Raw genomic sequence first — 23,790 nt, 5'->3', positions numbered from 1 at the left:
GACAGATTGAATGTGAGGAATGAAGGACAGTTCAGAGTCAAGGATGACCCCTAGGCATCGAGCTTGTGGAGTACGATTAATTGTGGTGTTCTCAACAGTGATAGAGATATCAGGTTGGTAACTACTCTTGGCTGGTGGGAATATAATTAATTCTGTTTTGGAAATGTTGAGTTTGAGGTGGCGAGATGACATCCAAGATGAAATGTCAAAAAGACATTCAGAGACACGGAGCAATACAGATGGTGACAATTCCGGGGAGGATAGATAGATTTCAGTATCATCAGTGTACAAATGATACTGAAATCCAAAAGAGCTGATTATTTTATCAAGAGAGGAGGTACAGATGGAGCAGGCTCCATCTTTGCAGGGGCTGGCGATTCTCTATGTCCTCCAGCCTGCCCCTTCACTGTATTTCCCCCAGCCTGCCCTCATTCGCTGTTTGTCCCCCATTCACTGTATGTTCCCCACTCTGCACCCATTCACTAGGTCCCCCAGCATGCTCCCCTTCTCTTAATGTCCATCAATGCCTCCATTCATTGTATGTCCCCAAGCCTGACCCTCCTTCACTGTATGACTCCCACTCTGCCCCCATTAAATGTATGTCCCCCTGCCTGCCCCCTCCCTTCTCTGTATGTTACCCAGCCCCTTGTGTGAGCCAGAGGATGCAAAGGCAAAGCAGGAACTGCAAGGACAGGAGATGGTTGGGCTCCCGCTGATGCCCTCCTCCGCTCTGCATGTTACGGGAGCAAGCGTCCCCCTTGCTGCCCCCCTCCCCCAAACACTGCTGTCACTGTGATTGTGGCGTAGGGTGATATACGATTGCAGCAGCAGGGGTAGGACGCCAAACACATCTGACTGTGGCGGCCGGCACCTCCTCACTGCAGCAGACAGCAAGGTAAAGAAAGGAGCGCTCGCCGGGGCCCCACCTTCAGTGTCCTGTGCTGTGCTTCCCACATCTGATGCTCTTCCAGCTGGAGGCTGCGGGCCCCTTGAAATGACAGCACAGGCCGCATTTGGCCCCCGGGCCTGACTTTGGACATGCCTGTTCTACTTTGTGTCTTTCTCACTCTAACACCTGCTCTTTCCTTCGCTCTCTCCCTTTCTGACTCTCATTTACTGCCTCACTCGCTCTCTCTCTCTCTCTCTCTCTCTCGCTCTCACAAACACTCTCCTCTTTGTATCTCACTCACAGACTCTCTACTCCTCTTTCCATCTCTCACACTCTCCCTCTCCCACACATTCCCTCTGACGCTCCCACCTCTGTGACTCTCACATACTTCCCCTCAATTTCTCACAAATGCACTCTCTTTATCTCTCATACTCTCTCTCCTCCTGTCTCTCTCTCCCTCACACACACACATAAGCAGATAGGTAGCAAGAGAAGAAGAAGAGTTTATTTTCGTTAAGTGTAGTGTTACCGGCAGCAACATCCTCGTCTGAATCAGGCCCAAAGTTTTCTTCTGCCACTGCAGGACACACCCCTTAGTGGCGATAGGTATGCCAATAGGTAGAGTTAGACACGCCCCCCATGGGCGGAGCATGGCATGCCCTCGCAGCGGCGCGGCACATTCTACTAGCAGCTACTGTAAAATCACCCTGAAACTAGTTTTCAAAAGTAGGCAAAAATGAATCAGGGCTACAAAAACTGCAGTGTATAAGTATATAGCAATGTAGATACTGTAGACAGATGGAGAGATTTCACATTCTTGACACCAACTAATACCCCTTTTACACCGCACAAATAACCGGAGTCTGTTCCGGGTTGTCCATGTCGACCCAGGTCACTATGCGGTGTGAACGGGCCTTTTGAAAAACACCGGGTCCAGCAGCCCGTCAATCCAACCCAGGTAAAAAGAAAGGTTCTACCTGGGTCGGACCCGGGTTCTGGGCAGTGTGAACTTTTATGGAGGATGCAGCAGCATTACCTTAGTGCAATAAGCCGGGTCGCTGAGAGCCGCAGTTATGCCGGGTCGCTCCTGGGATGGACCCATATTCTAATCCCAGGTGCGACCCAGCATTTGCAGTCTGAAAGCAGTATGTGACACCTATAAGTCAGCAGGCGCCAGCAGCACTTGTGGCAGCGCTTGTTGCAGAAGCGGTCATGCAAGAAAGCTGTCACCGACTGATGCGCTAAGGGAGCAAAAACGCGTTGTGTACGATAAATGGTGCTCCAGCCCCTAACTGTCATGCATAGGCGTGCGCAGCCCGTTTTATTAGGGGGTGCACCATTGGAGGGGGCGTGTCCATCACTATCTACTGGGCGTGTTCATCATCTCCTATTATTACACATAATGAAACACACTAGACATAATGTCACGCACAATAATGCCCATCACACATGCCACACACCGTAATGCCCATTACACATTATGTTAGGGCTTAAAAAAATATTATTAAAACAGGGACAATAGGGACTGTGCATGTCGAAGGCGCGCGCCAAAAATTAACACATACTTACATGCATATTACACATCACACAGCCATTACATAGTATACCACATTCCATAATGCCCATTACACGTTGTACGTGTAATTCCCATTACATGTTACGCCTCACACCATGATGCCCATTACACGTTACGCCTCAGACTGTGATGGCCATTACAGATTATGCCATGGGGGGGGGGGGGGGATGTGAAATGTTCTTTGCCAGGAGTCACATGCTCCCTGGGAAGGGGGTGGTTAAATGCTCGTTGACAAGGGGAGTTTCATGCTCATTGCTGGGGGTGCGCATTGCACACCAGCGCTCCCGTGAATCCGCACTTCCGGGTAGCGCTGTGCACTCTTCTTATAAGATGCCCACCGGAGCCGCAGCCTCCTTCCCTTTTGAGCCGCTGGCCGGATGCTGCACGCCGCACACTGAAGCTACTTTACCTGTCAGCGGCAGGCAGCATCTGGTCAGCCGCTCAAAAGGGAAGGAGGCTGTGGCGGGCACGGGACACTTGTACCCCAAGTGCCCAGGGGCAAATGCCCGCCCGCACACATAGTATACACACACACACAAAAAAATAAAAAAGGTTTAACCTCAATATCCCTGGAATCAAATAATCCATATGGATCCGCCTGGTATCAGATTGAAGGCCCAGCGATTTGGGTTCGACTGAAATCAACCTCGAGCTTCAGTGATGCCGAAGGGGGAACTGGCAGCCATTGAACTGGGTGGGGGTCGGAATTAGCGGGTCCCATGTTATCCTATAGGGAAAACGTTCCAGCTTTGCCTGGCAGTATCTCCGGTTCCCAGGGGGCTAGAGACACGGGGCTGGGCTCGTTGGAAAGCCCCAGCCCTCAGCTATGATTAGCTGAGATTTAGGGCGAGATTTAGTGAATGGCGATTTTTTGAAGTGCGAATGGTTTGCAAAACGCTGTCTATCGCATTTTTAGTCCAAAATCGCGTATTTAATGTGTAGCGGTTTTGGTCAGAAAAAGTGCAATAATGGGCGATATGGTGCGAAGTGAGGCGAATTATAACGCCATAAAAGTGCGATTTCCGGGTTAGGTCATGTGCGATATTGTGGCCAACCGGAATGCGATTTACACAAATCCGCCTGACCTGGCCATACAACCTCCTAACCTATTGGGCCACCTTAGTCCCTTACAATACGCATCACACCCCCTATATAAAGGGGCACAGGCGCCATTTTACCCTTTGAAAGGGAGTTAGGCATTGGTGATGGAGAGGAGGCATGAGACAGAACCCAGGAGGCAGAGCAACAGGCAGCAGAGGGCCAATTACCCCAGCCACTGCAGTGGCAAACGCAGGATTTTCAGAAGGGGGTTTCCAGAGGGGCGGAGCAAAGCACGGAGATGGACACTTAGGTGACCCAGTATATGCCGGGTCAGTTAAAGTATTATAGATAGACCAAATGTATATAAATAATAATAATAATAAATAATACACACACACATATACATACATAAAAGCAGTGTAGACCCCTGGGCATAACAATGTATTGGGGCCCCTACCGATCCTCCAGCGGTAGGGGTGGAGGAAGCTTTGATGTCCCGCAGGTGGTAGGGGGTATCATATCACCGCTCAGCATGTAGGGCCTGGATCAGTAATTTCTACTAATTACCCCTTTACTGCACAGATGGTGGGGGATGGGGTGGTAGAAGGGGGCATTGGGCTGAATGAAGGGGCCCTGATACATAACTTCCAGGGTGGTAGAGGAGGTTTAATAAGCAGAGGAGGGGTGTATAGTGGAGTGGGCTTATTATTCATAATTTTCTGGTGGGAGGACAGCTTGCTTGACTGCAGATATCTCCAGTTCCCAGAAATAGATTTCTTAGATTTTAATGGAATTAAAAACTAGAGAATCCCACCTATCAAATGGTATTGGGGAATAGGGGATCAGAATTCAGGAGGCAGAGCAATCTGCCAATGAGTTTATAAAACTAGATACCAGGTGTGTGGAGCTGGAGCAGTAACCAGCTACTGGAAGGCTGATATCTCCGGTTTTGGGAATAGTAGAGACAAGCTACTAGTGTCCCTCAAAGGGGAAGAGTCCCAGCTTTTGGAATATACCCTCAGCAAAACTCTAAGTCAGACAGAACCTGAAATATCTGACTGGGAAGAGCAATTAACAGGCTAGGATGGGGACCACTGTTTTGAAGTCAGATATCTCCGGTTCCCAAGGGCCGATTTTAAAAATTCTTATACCCATGGAAAGAGGGGACCCTAAGCTTTCAGAGGAGGCCCCTTAGACTCCTGGGGGGGTTTCTGGGTACTCAGAAACCCCCCCTGCGTGCGCTACTGCACTGTGAGAGGTTGGGGAGTGAGAGGCAGCACTGCATCTCACAAAGGCAGCGCTGTGAGAGCCAGGACTGGGAGAGGCAGTATGCTGCCAGCAAGAGCTGTGGCAGGGAGAGGCCACATGGTGTAAGCGCAGCAGGTGTACATGGAGGAGGAAGATGCAGGAACAAGTTATGTGTCCTCACAGGAGGAACAGAGTGGCAGGCACACAGAGGAGGAGCTGCAGGAGGAAGTTCATTCTGAGGTGGAGTTGGCTCAGCATGAGGAAGATGTTGCAGAGGAGGAGGAGGTAGAGGAGGATGCAGCCCAGGAGGAGGAGGAGGAGGAGGAGGGTGACCCAGAGAATGAGGATGAGGTGGATCCAACCCGTACTGCCAGTGGGAGGAAAGTGCGGTTCTCCTATGAAGAGAATATGGCCCTGGTGCGTGCTCTGTTGCCACTCTATGACCGGCTGCTGGGTCCCCACCACCACCGCACAACTGTGGCACGCAAGAAGGTGATGTGGGAGACCATAACCAACTCTGTGAATGCATTGAGCGCACACAAGAGGAGTGTGCGGAACGTTAAAAAGCGATACAACGACATAAAGCACCTCCTCAAGTCCAATCTCGCCCTGGAACGGAAAGAGGTCTGTCGCACGGGAGGCGGACCTAGGCAGCATGTCACATTCAAGGCATAGGTTATGCAGAATAATACCACCGGGGTGCTTCCAGGCGTGCACATTGCGGACACAGACAGGCCCCCTACTCCACCGCAAACTGGTAAGTGTCAACACATGTACACAATCACATTTACATTGTAATGTTCACCAGTAATTATGATGGATTCTTTTGTGTGTCCAGTAGAAGTGTTTTTGTGGAACTACAAATCCCAGAAAGGTGCCCTTATGAATGTGTTGTTTGGTAATTAATGCATTGTGGGTTTGTCTGGGGCATGTAGTTCCACAGAACAAATTACTGTGTGTTCACCTTATCACTGTCGACCTGTACTGGTTGGTCATGTGATTGTACACCTAGATACTGGTTCAGGTTTCTTGGATTTTGACAAAAAGTAAACATGTTAAAAATGATGCTGTATATGATGAATTAAAATGGCAGCCCTACTATACTGCACTGTGCGCATGTGTAATTTATTTTCAAAAGGATGCTAGGCTAATATTATCATAATTTAACATTGTTCAAGGTAAGCAAATGTTCACATTTTTTACAGTAGTCAGAAACAATGATGCACTTTAAGTGGGAATGTCCATATTGCTAAATCTGCCATTTTGATTTAATAGCTCCAGACTCCCAGGCTGCTGCTGCGGTTCATCCATCTCATCTTGGTGATTTCGACCCTGCAGGTGAGATGTCATATTGTTATGCATAGGATTTTTAAATATCACACATGCAGCGGCTTTAGCTTTGTTTGGGGCGCCCCCCCGCCGTTAATGGGGGGGCGCCCCCCCTCCCCTCCCGTCCGTCCGCCCCCCGCGGTGCCCCCTCTTGTGCCCCCTCCCCCCATTGCCGCATGCTTACCTGTCCGCGCGTCCCGGCTCCCCTCCTGGCTTCAATAAATTCTATGCAGACAGACCACAATAAAATGGCCGCCCCCCATACCGCAGACAGTTTCAGAGAACAGTCTGCTTTATAGGGCGGCTATTTTACCGTAGTCCATCTCCATAGCATTGATTGAAGCCAGGAGGGGAGCTGGGACGCGCGGACAGGTAAGCCTGCGGGGGATGGGGGGATTACTATAGCACCGCAGCCCCCCCGGCGCCCCCATATGCACATCACCCCCCCGCGACCGCGGGGGCTGCGGTGCTATAGTTACAACAGTGCACTGCACACATGGCTGCAACCTACAGCGTGCACTATTCAACTACACAGCCATGGATGGGTGTCTAAACTACCTTGCACATCCTGATTACTAATAATATTTGGTGAAGCATGTGTTCTTCCTAACACATGCACTTTACAGTTATGATTGTCATGTGTTTGGCCAGCACATGACATAGCAATGGCCGTTTAAAGTAGAAAGAAAGGTTTAACACCAGAACGTTGTCTGCGCCTCCACCTTTACATGTATAAATAAAGGAATTATACAACCCTTTTCACAGCTGTACTGTAGAGGGTACCTCCGGTACAAAGTCACAGATGTATTCACATCAGGCGGATACCATAATCATATGAAAGTAAAACAGAGAGTGGATCATAGCGTAACACAATAAAATTTAATACAATACAATACGCTATGTGTGTTGTGTTACGCTATGATCCACTCTCTGTTTTACTTTCATATGATTATGGTATCCGCCTGATGTGAATACATCTGTGACTTTGTACCGGAGGTACCCTCTACAGTACAGCTGTGTAAAGGGTTGTATAATTCCTTTATTTATACATGTAAAGGTGGAGGCGCAGACAACGTTCTGGTGTTAAACCTTTCTTTCTACGTGCACTTTGTATGGGGTAATTTGGGAATACCCCTTTATCACCACTTACGTATTTGCCGACTCCGCCTGAGGCGCACTGTGTCTACACTACTTTTACTCTATATCTATTGGCCGTTTAAAGTGTTTGAAATGATTTCCTTAAAAACACAGTACATTGGAATGCCCCCCCCCCCCCAAAAAAAAGCATTGTTACAAAACAATAACCATTGTCCCTTTATGGTGTATGGAAATCCATTTATTTATAAATGCAAAGTATACGTAATTTATGCAAGCTGGATTCGCCGCTACAGCGCCAGCACGTGGTCAATAAGCAAATGTCCAGAAATATGATCAATGAACATTATTTATGTAAGCTAACGAATGAAAACTGCATCAATGATTATACAATATAAGACAGATGTTACAATTATTACGTTTATAATACCAGCATCCTTAATACCGTTAAGCTCAATGTTGTTATATGTGTGTATGTGTGTAGAGGGCTGGAGGCGTGGCTAAGAACGGCAGCCATTTTAATATAACTAATAATGGGTCACCACATGGTACAGGGGCCATTTTAAGTCACGGCTTAAACTCATTGTTACCAAACGAAACGAAACATACCATACTGACCTTCCATCCAAAGATATTGTACAGCACATTGTAATATTCTATCTGACACTAACTTACGCTACGTTATTCACCAGCAACTTCCATACCACTAACTGGCTGCACATTCAATCATCCAAGTCCACAACTTTACACCAAATTACCACTAACCGTCATCATGTAATACTCACAATCCTGCATGTAACTCTCACGTTCCGCAACCATATCAAGCCTACAGCATATGCCATTTGAATATTGAGTTATAATGTAATCACTAAGTGAAGCACCTAACTGGTAATATACATTCCGGGCCTTGCTCATACCAAAATCAATCACATGGCTAGGGAGCCCTGTTTATAACAACAGTATATATATATATATATATATATATATATATATATATATATATATATATATATATATATATATATATATATAATAGAAGCGAACACATGCAAAGCAGACTATTACATTTTAAGAGATTTTATCTGCCAGTTTATCTAGATATTCTAACTGGATACTACACAAAGCTTTCACACAATCAACCGAGGACAAAACCAGCCAAAAGCCAATCCAGACACTTTTGCTTCAAGGCCCACACACATGGGGCCTTATTCTAGTTCACTCTTTCTGACAAAATCCTTCTTAGATGGACAAAACCATGTGCACTGCTGGTGGGGCAGATGTAACATGTGCATAGAGAATTAGATTTGGGTGGGGTTTAACTTCAAAGTGAGATCTATATTGCAGTGTAAAAATAATGCAGCCAGTATTTACCCTGCACAGAAACAAAATAACTCACCCAAATCTAATTCTCTCTGCACATTTTACATCTGCCCCCCCTGCAGTTCACATGGTTTTGTCCATCTAAGAAGGAATTTGTCAGAAAGAGTGAACTAGAATAACCCACATGGTGTACGCACAAAGGGATCCATTCATACTCACACATAGCACAACACAGACCGTCAACTACCTGCCATATATCACAACTGGTTAAACATTTGTATAATACATGTTCAAGGCTTCTATCGGCTGTTGCTGCTGTAACGATCTGCCTACACAAAAAGCAATACTGTAGGCCCAAACTGGAGCACATGTGAACACAGAAGTCCAGGCCTCTTTCTGAACACTTGGTAATAGACAAGATAATATTCCAGGAATCACTGAGCTAGATCTTAATAATCACCATTGTCACAAACATGCTATGATCAATCTCTAGATTGTCTACAATCCCCAGACCGATCCTTTCAAATACCAAAACTGCAATCCTATCTCACTACCCAGCCACCGCTATTTGAAACATGCTACCCATAGCAAATGACCTTATCCCTGGCTAACCATTATTGAAGCTTGATTACATCTTTCCTTTATCTCACAGGTAACTCTTTATATCATAATACTACTAATCCAAATTCCATTCGCTATATCCTAAAGTCCTGGTACACAATTCAATTTAAAATACACTTAGCACATGTCCTCCACCTGGCGTGTCCAAACCCATCTCTCCGTTCAAAGTTCAAACAGCAACAGAGCTACAGTGCTCACCATTGTATCCAAATATACCAAGCAAAGCACGTTCCAACCAACAGACTGTCTATTACAGGTCAATCTTAAACACAGACAAAAGCTTCATTTATGTAGTAATTTTTCCTAATCTTATGTAGGGTACACACCAGGACGACCCGCTCACGATGCACATCGTGAGCGGGTCGTCAGTGTCTCGTCCGACCCGCTCACAGTGATGCGGGGGGGCACGACCCGCTCACGATGTGCACCGTGAGCGGGTCCGATCCGATGGCGACCCGCACCCGGCTGTATGGTCGTCATTGAGATCCTACCTGCAGCAGGTAGGATCTCAGTAACGACCGACCGACCCGCGGGACCGCGCATCGGATCGGTATCGGTCCACACCAGGACAGAAAAGGGCCCAATCACCACCCAATCTACATCCAATTGGTCGGAATTGGATCTAGATTGAGGGGATCGGGCCCTAGTCGTCCTGGTGTGTACCCAGCATAAGCTAAACATTATTTGAAGTTAACTGCTCCTAACTTTCTAACCATAATCCATTTTCCATAGCCATGAGTCCTATTTACCACATTATCTCAAACTAGTCTCAGATACTTAACACATCTCCATGTAATAGAAGGTCACTCTTCCTGGGGTATTATCCTCCATCGTGATATCTGGTCAGCACACTGTGGGCCTTATTCTGGTTAGGTCAGTGAAACGTACGTACGGTCCATTTCACCGTACGTTTCCCGTACGCTCGCGGTGAGCGAAAGTCCGCCCACAGAACAGCCGCACATGGACGGTCACAAACACCGACAATGGCGAGTGGCGTACACTTGAGAGTACGCCACCATGTACGGACGGATCTCCCTCTTAGCCACCGATACCTGGCGTACATCAGAGCGTATGCCACCGTGTACGGACGGATGTTGCCCGTTTTCACACCGACACTTTCCGTATATCTGAGCGTACGTCACAGTGCAAGTAGAAAGTGAGTCCAAAAACATCATTGTTGCTCTTAGATGTGGTTTATGTGTCTTTTTCCATATAAAAAAAACTGTTATGTTTGTGTTACAGTGAAAAAGTTGACACATGTCGACTTCTGTGAATTGAGTGTCCTGCTTTTTAAAGTATACCAAAACACTTTCTGAATGGGTGTAGATGGTTATAAAATAACTACCTGGACATATATAACCAGGTATTAAAATGAATATTACCTAAAATTAAACCAACCTTTACATGTGGAGAAGTGTAGAAAGATATGCATCCAATGTGTTTGAGGGGGGTCTGGGACGGATATTAGACAGCACTTACATCGACAGCCATTACATCGACACCATTAGTTCGACAGCTCAATAGGTCGACATGGTTTTAGGTCGACATACCATTAGGTCGACAGCTCATTAGGTCGACAGCTCATTAGGTCGACAGCTCATTAGGTCGACATGTTTTTAGGTCGACACTGCCATTAGGTCGACAGTGTCTATGTCGACAGTCAAAATGTCGACATGTTTTTTTTTACTGTTTTTTGTCCGAAATGTCGACACAGTCTACATGGACACAGTTTAAAGTGTACCGCAGCCCCTCGCTTCGCTCGCTATGCTTCGGGCACGGTGCCTCGCTGCGCTCGGCACACTATTTTATTCTCCCACCACGCCCTAGTGGATAGTAGGGCATGAAATACTGCCTGTCGGCACATGTCGGCTCAAAAAACAGTGAAAAAACCCATGTCGACCTTTTGACTGTCGACATAGACACTGTCGACCTAATGGCAGTGTCGACCTAAAAACATGTCGACCTAATGAGCTGTCGACCTAATGAGCTGTCGACCTAATGACATGTCGACCTAATGACATGTCGACCTAAAACCATGTCGACCTATTGAGCTGTCGAACTAATGGTGTCGATGTAATGGCTGTCGATGTAAGTGCTGTCTAACAATAGTCCGGATACCGTTTGAGGGCTGTGTGTGGCTTGCAGGTAGTGAAATCATGGTTTTAACTTAATAGCCTGCAGCATTGCTTATTACATTCAGGTGTAGTAATCAGCGTTAATTAGCAGACCCGGGCGTCCGCTCTCATACGGTATCTCTAGGGGTGGTCTGGAGCTATCTTTGGCGTCCGCCTGTTTTTGGTCCAAAATGCACATCGCGTTCGCCGATCGAGGCGGCTGTGGCACCGTACATTTTGTGTGCACACCCCCGTGTACGCCCAGGTTTACGCCCAGTTTTCCTCATTATTCCGGCCGCTCCCATAAAAGCGCCCGTCCGTGAGCGGTGTGCGGTCGCCGCACATGCGCATTGGGAAAGCTACGCATGCGCAGATGAAAAAAAACCCCGATCCGCCCATATACGGTCCCACCGTACCAAGCAGAATAAACCCCTGTATGTGTTTGTGTGTCTCCTTTTAGCAAGTATCTGGGGGGGAAGGAAGTTCCTTGACCATTGTTCCAAGAACTGGTTTCTCAGGTAGCCTTGTCTACTAACACACCCCCTTGGTTTACTGTACATCTCTGAATGGTCCAGAGTTCCTTTTGAAAATGTTAATGGCCACACCTCTTCTGCTGGTATCTGAGATTACTCTGCTAATAACTAGTAATCCTTATAAGTTGTATCTGCAATGTGATATGAAGTTCTAATAACTGTCATCTGATAGCTAATATTATTTCAATCAGTTTAAGACTAAACATGACTGTTTAGTCTTAAACTAAATAATATTTATCTCAGACCATATTACAAGACGAGCAGGGTCAAACGTCCCTTTTAGATCTTAATTATGGAAATTAGGATGCAGTGCAAAAGTCGACTTTGACAGGTGGAAGTACTAATCCACCACATAGATGCACTATGCATCTTGCAGACCAGACCATTATAACACAGTTTCCCTGACGCACCACCCAAAATGCAGCATAACATACTTACCTTTGTCATCTTCTTTGTAGGAACATCACAACCGATGCCAGAGCCAACAGATCCCATACAGGTGCTGGATGATAGGAGGGAAATAATACTGGAACCTGTCAGCACATTGGAGCCTGCACAACAAAGAACAGAGCCAATCAATGTTCCGCCCTATACTCAGTCACATGGGCAGCAGGCCCCACTCCTGCAAGCCACCAATAGTCCTACCAATGCCGAAGAATTGGCCAGATCCATTCACACATTTAAAGAGAAACAAATATTTTTTATGGAGTCTCGGAGCCTCCAAATTGAGCAAATGAAGGGTTATGCAGGGTCAGCAAATGAGAAAAGTTTATCAAAGCCTGCGTGCAAGTGTAGGTACGCAAATTCCTATTGCATCCACAATAGACACGTTTAGGAGAGATTGGCCAGGCCATTAGTGGCCAAACCACAAATTTTGACAAACTTAATGAAAATATGCTGGCACAGACCCAAGCCATTAATGGGCAAACAGCTGCGTTGATGTCCCTACAAAGTCAGTTAACCCTAAGTGCAAGCAATTTGTTAGGTCAACAACCAACCACATCTACTCAAAGCAGCAGCGTGTCCTCCACACCCATGAGTGGCTCACCCACTACTCCCCCCCCCCCCCCGGCGTAGTGTACGTACTAAGGGTGGATCTGGGTCTTTTGGAAAGGGTGGCATTTCCCGGTCTCAGGGCAGAACAGTGGCGTAACTATAGCACCACAGCCCCCGCAGTCGCGTGGGGGCGCTGTGCATGTGGGGGCACCGGGGGGCTGCAGTGCTATAGTAATGCCCCCGCCCCCATCCCCACAGGCTTACCTGTCTGCGCGTAGCGGCTCCCCTCCTGGCTTCAATCAATTCTATGGAGACGGACCACAATAAAATGGCCGCCCCATAAAGCAGACAGTTCTCTGAAACTGTAGAACAAGGTGGGTTAGGGGAGCTGCACTAAATATTAGGGAATATTTTACATTAATGTTAAGTTGGGGGATATAACTGATTATAATTGGTGAGTAATTCAATATTAAACATCAAACTTCAACCTGTCCGATTAATTTGTTTGTCGTACAATTGATGTTCAGTGGTGCACCCCCGAGTTATGGCATGTCATATTAACAACAAAAAGAAAATAAACTCGGGTGGGTGCACTCTAGATCCCCCAAATTGAAACTATCCTGTTAATTCATTTGTGTTTTTAGTTTTTTAAAGAAAAAAAATTTGGGGATTTTTTATCTGCTGTGCTCAAATAATTATAATTTTTGATATAGTTTTTATATTTTATTTTTTATTTTTTATTTTATTTTTATTTTTTATATTTTATTTGTATTTTTGTGTATGTTTTTAATTTTTTTAGATTTTTTTGAGAGTGAATATTTATCTAAGGCTGGGTACACACCAGGACGACTAGGGCCCGATTCTGTCAATTTAGATCCAATTCCGACCGGTTGTATGCAGATTGTATGTACTTTTGTGCATTTTTGTCATTTATTTGATCCGATTCCGATCCGATGAGCGTACACGCCACTCGTTTGGTCGCATCTTTGGTCCTACGTGCTGCAGGTAGGATCCGTCAATCCCAGGCCGACCGTCAATCGCATGCAGATCGTGAGTGTTTTTTGCCGCTTCCGTCGGCCGTCCGTCGGTGCGTCCGTCGTTTGATCCAGCCTATTTGAGTGGCATTTCCTAAACACTCCTCCCGGCGCCATGTTTTTCCACATAGCAAACAGTGCTGGCGCAGCAGTTGGACTCTCCTTCTTGTCTCATCTCCCAGAACAACAACCTGGTATGTTTGCACTCCCAATGCTCTCCTATGCATGCCCACTGTTGCCACCAATGTATATAGAGCACTGGTTTGGCAACCGTGCACACGACCATGTCACTGTTTGCTCGGGTGGGCCCCATGTGTGTGTATATATATATCTCTTATATATTTGGCTACATCTGTCACTCAAAGTGTGTCTGGAGCTGTAACGCTGGGTGGAGCCTCTGACTCACATGACTGACTCACATGACAGAGAACCAGCCAGTGAGCCCACAGATAGTGCCAGACACCCTCTGCCTCTCCATGTTACACAGCAAAGACACAGCTACTCACCAGACACACCAGGTGAGCGCCCCACACCTCCATACCTCCCAACATGACCCTCTCCAGGAGGGACAGAATGCTCTGTTTGTGGACTTCCATCTTAATTTATGATTGTCATAACCTGTTTTAAACAGGGTAATTGATAAGAAAAGTGTTAAGCACAGGTGATGGTAATCCATAAATTAAGAAGAAAGTCCAGAAACAGAGCAATGTGTCCCTCCTAGAGAGGGTCATGTTGGGAGGTATGCACCTCCCTCCCCCCCCCCCCATTTACGGCATCCCCACGATTAAATGGCACATGCAAAACACTGACATGGCTATGGTCGACAATGAAAAGGTTGACAAGATTTATTTTTCACTTTTTCAATGTTTTCATATTCATTCTCATGTGTCGACATGGACACCAATGAAGTGCCCACTTATGTCAACATTTACATGTGTTGACCTTTCTGTGTTGATTTTTTCTTGTGGCGATTCGCGGCACTCCCTGCGACCCCCCTCCCGCGACTTGCAGCACACCCCCCGCAATTCGCGGCACCCCCGGTGACTCCCGCGATTTGCGGCCCCACCCCGTGACACCCCCCCCTCCTGCGATTCGCGGCACCCCGCGACCCCCCCTCCCACGATTCGCGCCAACCCCCCGGCCCCCCCTCCCGCGGTTCACGGTGCCCCCCACGACCCCCTCCTGTCATTGCGGCAACCCCCCCGCCCCCGCGACCCACCCTCCCGCGATTCACTGCAACCCCCCGCGCCCCCCCTCCTACGATTCGCGGCACCCACACCCCCCCCCCGAAACCCCCCCTCCCGCAATTCACGGCATCCACTCACGACCCCTCCTCCCGTGATTCACGGACACCCCTCACCTCCTCCCTCCCCACCCCCGCGCGCGATTCACGGCAACCCCAGGATTAAATGGCACATGCAAAACACTGGCACGGCTATGGTCGACAATGAAAAAGGTTGACATGAGTTTTTGAAGATTTATTTTTCTTTTTTTGAATGTTTTCATATTCATTGTCATGTGTCGACATGGACACCGATGAAGTGCCACACTTATGTCAACATTTACATGTTTACATGATTTTTTTAGTAGCAATTTTTTCCAGTGACAACTATGAACTATGTGCACGTCAACCTACACATCATCAACCAATTCTTTGTATAATATACATGGATAGTGATAGGGGTGTGTGTCCCCCTTATGCCCACACACCCCTATCACTACCCAGCCTCCTGTTTTCCTGTGTCGTGACCTCTGCCAGTGGGGAGCCGCTGACTCAGAAACACCCTACTATACTATTGCACACACACACCTAAACAACATGCACACACAGCCCCCCCCCCCACACCCACAAATGTCACTGTACCATCCACACTATCAATGTACATCTTACTCTGTAACCGCTTTTTAATTAAACAAAACAATACACACCCTCTTCCACATCATATGCTCTCTATTTAACACATTTCACCTATAACTCAAGTTGCAAGACAGGCCATCTTTCATACAATTCTAACCATCTTTCTCATATACAAATTTCACAAATTAAGGGGGCGCAGCCCCTTACGGACGGTGTGAAGAGCGCCCGTAGGGCACGATGAATCACCTAGTATAGATATAACCATTGTCCACCATTGCAGTATTCCATGCACTCCTCTCTGCTAGGCCCCATTCACCTGTTTGTGTGAATAGCAATCTGCACAATAAAATGTATAGTGGTTTTCATAAAAGTTTATTAACATTTTAAATACTTAAAACATATGAACATCCTGACATCTCCATCGCTGTTGACAACTCGATAATCTACCCTACCCCACAAGCTCGTTGCTTAGGGGTCATCCTCGACTCTAAACTGTCCTTTCTTCCCCACATTCAATCTGTCTCCAAATCATGTTACATGCATCTAAAAAACATATCCAAAATACGACCCTATCTCACACAAGACACTACCAAATCTCTTATCCATGCACTCATTATATCCCGCATTGATTATTGAATAGTCTCCTAACTGTCTTCCCAAGAACAGACTCTCACAACTGCAATCAATTTTAAATGCTGCTGCTAGGCTGATCTTCCTTGCAAGACGCTCATCGTCTGCTGATCCGCTCTGCCAGTCCCTCCATTGGTTGCCTGTATATTACCATATTCAATATAAAACACTTCTACTTGCTTATAAAGCTATTAACCATACTGCACCAGCATATATCTCTGCACTTATCACAAAATATCTCCTATCTCGACCACTACGCTCTACACAAGATCTGCGTCTCTCTTCTGCACGGATCACTAGCTCCCATTCATTATTACAGGACTTTCATCGGGCTGCTCCCATCCTATGGAACGCCCTTCCACGCACATTCAGACTCTCCACAAGTCTCCAAACTTTCAAGCGTTCCCTGAAAACTCACCTCTTCAGGCAAGCCTATCATATTTAAGTTCTACATGCATAACCCTCCGAGGCACTTATGTATTATATAGCTTCCCTTCTGGATTTGTAACTGCTATGCTATTACTGGTGCCTGTCCTTATGTTTCCCCCCTATATCCCTATAGATTGTAAGCTTGCAGCAGGGCCCTCCTACCTCCAAGTCTGTCTGTTGTTACCCAGTTTGTCTTATCACTGTCTACTATTGTAAAGCGCAACGGAATCTGCTGCGCTATATAAGAAACTGTAAATAAATAAATAAATAACTAGGTAAATTGGTAACTATAAAAATTTAAATATTACACAAAACATGGCTATAACTATAATAACTAAAATGGTTTTATTTTTTTACAGTCCCAATGTCCAACGCAAAAGAACAGGAATTTTTGGAAGGGTTCATAGAGAAGTATCGTTCCCATGAATGCCTGTGGCGAACCAAGTCCAAGGAGTATTCAAATAAAATGAAAAGATACCAAGCCTTGGAGGACTCGTCTCGCTACAGTCTCCCATTTCACCCAGAGGCCAATGTAGAAATGGGTGCGGAAACCAACCAACCCAGTCAATTTTGTCCACCCTCAGGTTAATGTCAGTGTGGAAAATGCGAAACCGGTTAGCCAGGATTCCAAAAGCATTTTCCACAACACGTCGTGCCCTGGATAGCCTGTAGTTGAAGATCCTTTTGTCCTGGTTCAGGCCCCTTTGCGCATATGGCTTCATGACATGCTCGTGCAAGCCAAAAGCCTCGTCTGCCACAAACACAAAGTTAAGCCCCTGTTTAGTTTCCTGGACAGACGGCAAGTGAAGGGTGTTCGCTGTGAGCCTTTCGTAGAACTTTGTGTCCGATTCACGGCCATTCCTTCCTACATCCAGGAAGATAAACTCATATAGTTCGCATTAACCACAGCCATTAGTACAATGCTAAAATAGCCCTTGTAATTAAAGTAGTAGGAACCACTATTGATAGGCTGGGCTATGCGGACATGTTTGCCATCAATGGCTCCACCGCAATTTGGAAAGTTCCATCGCTGTTCAAACTCCTCTGCGATGACTTTCCATTCATTCACGCTGGTAGGGAACTGAAATTAGAAGTAAATAGAATTGATTAGTAAACATGTTCAATTTTTTACAGCTTGCTGACTACTCACCTCCAACCCCGGACCTGTCTGCCCTATCAGATAATGCATGTACATCGAGCGAAGCTCCTACTCCGGCACGCACTCCGCCACTCACCCTGGAACCCACTCCACCACTCCCCCGTGGCAAAGGAAAAAAAGGAGAAGCAGCAGCACATGAAGAATTTATGATGCGGGCACAGCGAGTTCTGCAAAGAACATGACAACTATTTCACTTATGTGGCAGAGTGTGTTCGCAACATGGCTCCGGACCAGCAACTTACTTTTGAAAAGTTATGCATGGAGTTGGTGTATAATGGCAGTTTAGGGTATCTCAACAGTGGCACTAAAATAGTTGGCATGGGTAGTGCACCGGAAACACCACTGTCAATAGAATCACCAGTGCCTACTCCGCCTGCCACCGTACCAAGCCAGTCGAGCACACTTCCAACACATACCCAGTCGACACCCACACAGCCTTCTCAACCCTCCCAGTACCGTCAATTCTACAGTTCTTTACTGATAGAAGATCCGGAGTCTCCTGTTTTTGAGGATCGGTCTTAAAATATAGGCTATTTTATCATTTACCATCGACATGGTCTCAGCTGCAGGTATGTGATGGCCACTGCTCACATGGCGTATGGCGCACATCAATGGGGCCGGGACCATTGCATCTGCGCCATGCGCCATGTGTGCGGCAGCCTTTACATATCTGCAGCAGACATGCTCTGCCACACAGTAGCCCGTACTTATTGGGAAAGTTTAAACTGGGTCATACATACTTAAATGTTTATATATAGTGTGTTTTTTTGTACAATATCTTTTATATGGTATCTCTTATATATTTGGCTACATCTGTCACTCAAAGTGTGTCTGGAGCTGTAACGCTGGGTGGAGCCTCTGACTCACATGGCTGACTCACATGACAGAGAACCAGCCCAGTGAGCCCACAGACAGTGCCAGACACCCTCTGCCTCTCCATGGCCCTTATTCTGTATCGGACGGTACGGCCCGCGTGCGGCCGTACCGCCGATGTTTTGAGTCTGCACATGCGCAGAGGTCAATCTGCGCATGTGCAGCCCCATTCGCCGCAGACGTATTTCGTCCGCCGCAAAGGGGGCGTATAGGGGCGTGAGGGGCTTCATACCCTCATTTCCCTATGTATACGCCCCGCGTTTCATGGGCGTTCCCATGCAAACGCGGGGCGTATGCATGCTAATCAGGGTATGACGCCACTGATGGGGGCGGAAAGCTGACGTCGCCGGATGTCAGCTCTCAGCCCCCATACAAGCTATCACACGGACGATTGTCCGTGTGGTCTCAGCTTGCGGGACCTGGTGGGGCGTGCGGCCCTGCCTTCGATGGTCGACGACCATCGAATGCAGGGGGCAGCTCCCACCATGGTGGAGGCGTACGCCCCACCATTTTTATGCGGATCGCCAGCCGTCCGTGTACGGACGGCCGTGGCGATCCGTCTCGTGGGCGGGGATTGGTTTGTGCGGCCGGAGCACCGTGTGCGGCTCCGGCCGCACCAACCAGAATAAGGGCCCATGTTACACAGCAAAGACACAGCTACTCACCAGACACACCAGGTGAGCACCCCACACCTCCATACCTCCCAACATGACCCTCTCCAGGAGGGACAGAATGCTCTGTTTGTGGACTTCCATCTTAATTTATGATTGTCATCACCTGTTTTAAACAGGGTAATTGATAAGAAAGGTGTTTAAGCACAGGTGATGGTAATCCATAAATTAAGAAGAAAGTCCAGAAACAGAGCAATGTGTCCCTCCTAGAAAGGGTCATGTTGGGAGGTATGCACCTCCCCCCCCCATTCACGGCATCCCCACGATTAAATGGCACATGCAAAACACTGACATGGCTATGGTTGACAATGAAAAAGGTTGACAAGATTTATTTTTCACTTTTTCATATTCATTCTCATGTGTCGACATGGACACCAATGAAGTGCCACACTTATGTCAACATTTACATGTGTTGACCTTTCTGTGTTGATTTTTTCTTGTGGCGATTCGCGGCACCCCCCGCGACCCCCCTCCCGCGATTTGCAGCACACCCCCCGCAATTCGCGGCACCCCCGGTGACTCCCGCGATTTGCGGCCCCACCCCGTGACACCCCCCCCTCCTGCGATTCGCGGCACCCAGCGACCCCCCCTCCCACGATTCGCGCCAACCCCCCGGGCCCCCCTCCCGCGGTTCACGGTGCCCCCCACGACCCCCCCCTACCGTGGTTCCCCACCCCTGACCCCCCCTCCTGTCATTGCGGCAACCCCCCGCCCCCGCGACCCACCCTCCCGCGATTCACTGCAACCCCCCGCGTCCCCCCTCCCACGATTCGCGGCACCCACACCCCCCCGCAACCCCCCCTCCCGCAATTCACGGCATCCACTCACGACCCCTCCTCCCGTGATTCGCGGACACCCCTCACCTCCTCCCTCCCCCCCCCACCCCCGCGCGCGATTCACGGCAACCCCAGGATTAAATGGCACATGCAAAACACTGGCACGGCTATGGTCGACAATGAAAAAGGTTGACATGAGTTTTTGAAGATTTATTTTTCTTTTTTTGAATGTTTTCATATTCATTGTCATGTGTCGACATGGACACCGATGAAGTGCCACACTTATGTCAACATTTACATGTGTTGAACTTTCTGTGATGATTTTTTCTTGTAGCAATTTTTTTCCAGTGACAACTATGAACTATGTGCACGTCAACCTACACATCAACCAATTCTTTGTATAATATATAACACCTGTTCTGTTTTACTGTAGGTGTTTTAAGTCAGACCTTTTACTGCTACTATTACTGTTTATGTAAATGCATTCTGAATGACAGCAACATCCTACCATCCTTCTACAAGAATATATAACCAACTAGGTGATTCATCGCGCACCGTGCCCCCCCCCGCAATTCACGGACTCCCCGCGCACCCTCCTCCCGCGATTCGCAACCCCCCCTTGCGCAATTCACACCCCCTCCCACGCATTACGGACCCCCGCCCTCTCCCGCGATTCGCCGACACCTGCGCCCCCTCCCTCCCTTGATTCACGGCACCCCTAAGCCCCTCTTTAGTCCCCCGTATACTCACACACCCCTATCACTACCCAGCTTCCTGCTCTCCTGAACCGTAACTTCCACCACTGGGGAGTCGCTGACGCTGTTTTGCCCACATGCCCCTATCATGCCTCATAGCCCAGCCTCCTGCTCTCATGCACCCGAACTCCCACCCAATAGGAGGAGACACTGACTAAGGGCCACCATCCTGTACTCCTGTACTGCCACGCTGGACCCTCACCCACTGGCAGAAGCTGCACAGTATCTCCCACCCTCCTCTTTAGTCCCCCTTATGCCCACACACCCCTATCACTACCCAGCCTCCTGTTTTCCTGTGTCGTGACCTCCGCCAGTGGGGAGCCGCTGACTCAGAAACACCCTACTATACTATTGCACAGACACACCTAAACAACATGCACACACAGCCCCCCCCCACACCCACAAATGTCACTGTACCATCCACACTATCAATGTACATCTTACTCTGTAACCGCTTTTTAATTAAACAAAACAATACACACCCCCTTCCACATCATATGCTCTCTATTTAACACATTTCACCTATAACTCAAGTTGCAATACAGGCCATCTTTCATACAATTCTAACCATCTTTCTCATATACAAATTTCACAAATTAAGGGGGCGCAGCCCCTTACGACGGTGTGAAGAGCGCCCGTAGGGCGCGATGAATCACCTAGTTATAATATATTTGTGTTGACACAATAAATCTATATTTGTATATGTATTTACACATGTTTTACATATGAAAGGCCTAAAAAACCTGTTTCTGTCCTAGGCCTAAATTATAAATAAAACAATTTTGTTTGCACAATAAAGTGTACGGTGAATTTTTCATCCTTACCTTGCAATACTGGTACTGCAGCACCTTCACAATGGCTTTGCAGGTCTCCGGGATGATGAGGCCCAAAGCTTGCGGGGAGATGAGGGATCCAAACTTCAGGTCAGCAAGAGACCGTCCTGTCGCCAGAAACCTCAGGGCCACCACCAGCCGTTCCTCAGCAGGGATAGCCACGCGATACTTGGTATCCTGCTTCTCGATGTAGGGAGTCACCAGACGCAGCAATTCCTGGAATGTGGCATCATCCATCCTCAAAAAGTTCCGGAAGTCGTCTGGGTTATTTTCCCTGATGTCCCTTAGCAGTGGCATGTGCGAACGAGTCTGACGCTGCAGTAGCCACTGCTTTGTCCAGCATGATCTTACTCTCCTGCGCTGGGCCCTCTGAGGCCTGAGCTTCAGCACTGCATAATAGAGCAGGTAATGTTGCTGGTGACGACCCATCACTGCATTCTCCATAGTGCAGGGTTAAAAGACACTTTGTAATGGCAGGCAAAACAAAGTAATGTGTAAATAGCTATGTCCAGCGTTCAGCAGGTATAAACCAAGCCTCACTAGTAACAAAGCAGAAATACACTGGTTTAAAATGGCTGCTGCTATTCCTATACCCTTCATTTAAATTTCAAAGGCAAATCTGACGACGGTCGCATGTGTTCTTGCAAAAAAACAAAAACCAGCGATCCGACCGTCTTAACGACCATCACGGGCGCATCGGGATCGGATCTAGATCGTTTCGCAAAAAAACCAAAATTTTTGCTAATCGTTTGCTGGGGACTGCCTGGGAGCTCCCGGGAAGTCCAAGGGAAATCGTTCCATGGTCGTCTATCGGTCGTGGACGACGGTGGTCGTCCTGGTGTGTACCCTACATAATAGATCTGTAGATCTACAAAAACTGTGTGAAAATAATTATTTTCACACAGTTTTTGCAGATCTACAGATCTATTAGATAAATATTCACTCTCAAAAAAATCTAAAAAAATTAAAAACATACACAAAATTACAAATAAAATATAAAAAATAAAAAATAAAAAAAAATAAAAACTATTTCAAATATTATAATTATTTGAGCACAGCAGATAAAAATCCCAAAATTTTTTTCTTTAAAAAACGAATGAATTAACAGGATAGTTTCAATTTGGGGGATCTAGAGTGCACCCCACCCAAGTTTCTTTTTCGTTGTAAGTTCTCTGAAACTGTCTGCGGTATGAGGGCGGCCATTTTATCGTGGTCCGTCTGCATAGAATTATTAATTGAAGCCAGGAGGGGAGCTGGGACGCGCAGACGGGTAAGCCTGCAGCGATGGGGGGGGGGGGGGGGGGGGGGGGGGGGCCACCGGCGGCCGGGGTGGGGAGGATAACACGGAGAATAATGTGATCTCATTTGGGCCTATTACAGACGTTTCAAAGGGTCCAGCATTTACCATTGCAGCGTGTAATTGTCATGTTATTTAAGCAATACGTAAAAATCCCCTCATCACAGACCACCATGGTAACTCCGCCCCTTGCACCTGTGTTGCGTACCTTTACCAATGCTTTATACACATCACCCATGTTAGGATTACTTACATTGAAAGGTCCTAGGTACCAGCATGTATCAAGGCAAGGACCAAGCAGGTATGGCAGACCTTGCAGGGGGTGTGCATTAGTCCCCAAATGGCCCTGTGCAATGTTAAACAAAGCAGTGAGTTGTTTTGTAAGGTACACCATGTAAGGGTGGTATGGGTTATTCTTGAATGTAAATGTTTGCAAGCTAAATTACCTGTAAAATGCTGCCGTAACATCTCTGATCGAACCACATTCCCCCTCTGCGTACTCCTAACTAGCACATGTTGTGTAACTTCAGCTTCCTGCACGACTGCTGCATTGCCAACATCAACATCATTTGGTTGACCCAGAGCAATGTTATGTAGCATGCAGCAAGCCTGGACGATCATTACTACTTTGGTAGGGTGGTAAAGCAGTGTACCTGCTGATCTGTCCAAACACCTGAATCTGCTTGTCAGCACCCCAAAGGTGCGTTCCACTA

General features: G+C 47.3%; 1 protein-coding gene and 1 long non-coding RNA gene across 2 annotated transcripts; both read right to left on the bottom strand.

Moving 5' to 3' along the window:
• Positions 1-5,901: 5,901 nt before the first annotated feature.
• LOC146032280 (uncharacterized) lies at positions 5,902-23,573 on the bottom strand. The gene is made up of 4 exons (XR_014457727.1): positions 23,524-23,573; positions 23,331-23,423; positions 12,205-12,317; positions 5,902-6,086 (listed from the first exon to the last, which is right to left on the bottom strand). It is a non-coding gene; the product is annotated as an uncharacterized LOC146032280 (long non-coding RNA).
• Positions 17,579-22,017, bottom strand: LOC146032742 (uncharacterized). The gene is made up of 2 exons (XM_083158512.1): positions 21,772-22,017; positions 17,579-17,794 (listed from the first exon to the last, which is right to left on the bottom strand). Exons 1-2 carry the CDS (start codon positions 22,015-22,017, stop codon positions 17,579-17,581), a joined length of 462 nt encoding a protein of 153 aa, XP_083014638.1.
• Positions 23,574-23,790: the final 217 nt, after the last annotated feature.

Source organism: Crinia signifera, chromosome 1, assembly GCF_055691185.1.
Source record: "Crinia signifera chromosome 1, ASM5569118v1, whole genome shotgun sequence".
NCBI lineage: Eukaryota > Metazoa > Chordata > Amphibia > Anura > Myobatrachidae > Crinia > Crinia signifera.
The sequence above is the reverse complement of the archived record's forward strand: the minus strand, read 5'-3'. Positions and strand labels throughout refer to the sequence as shown.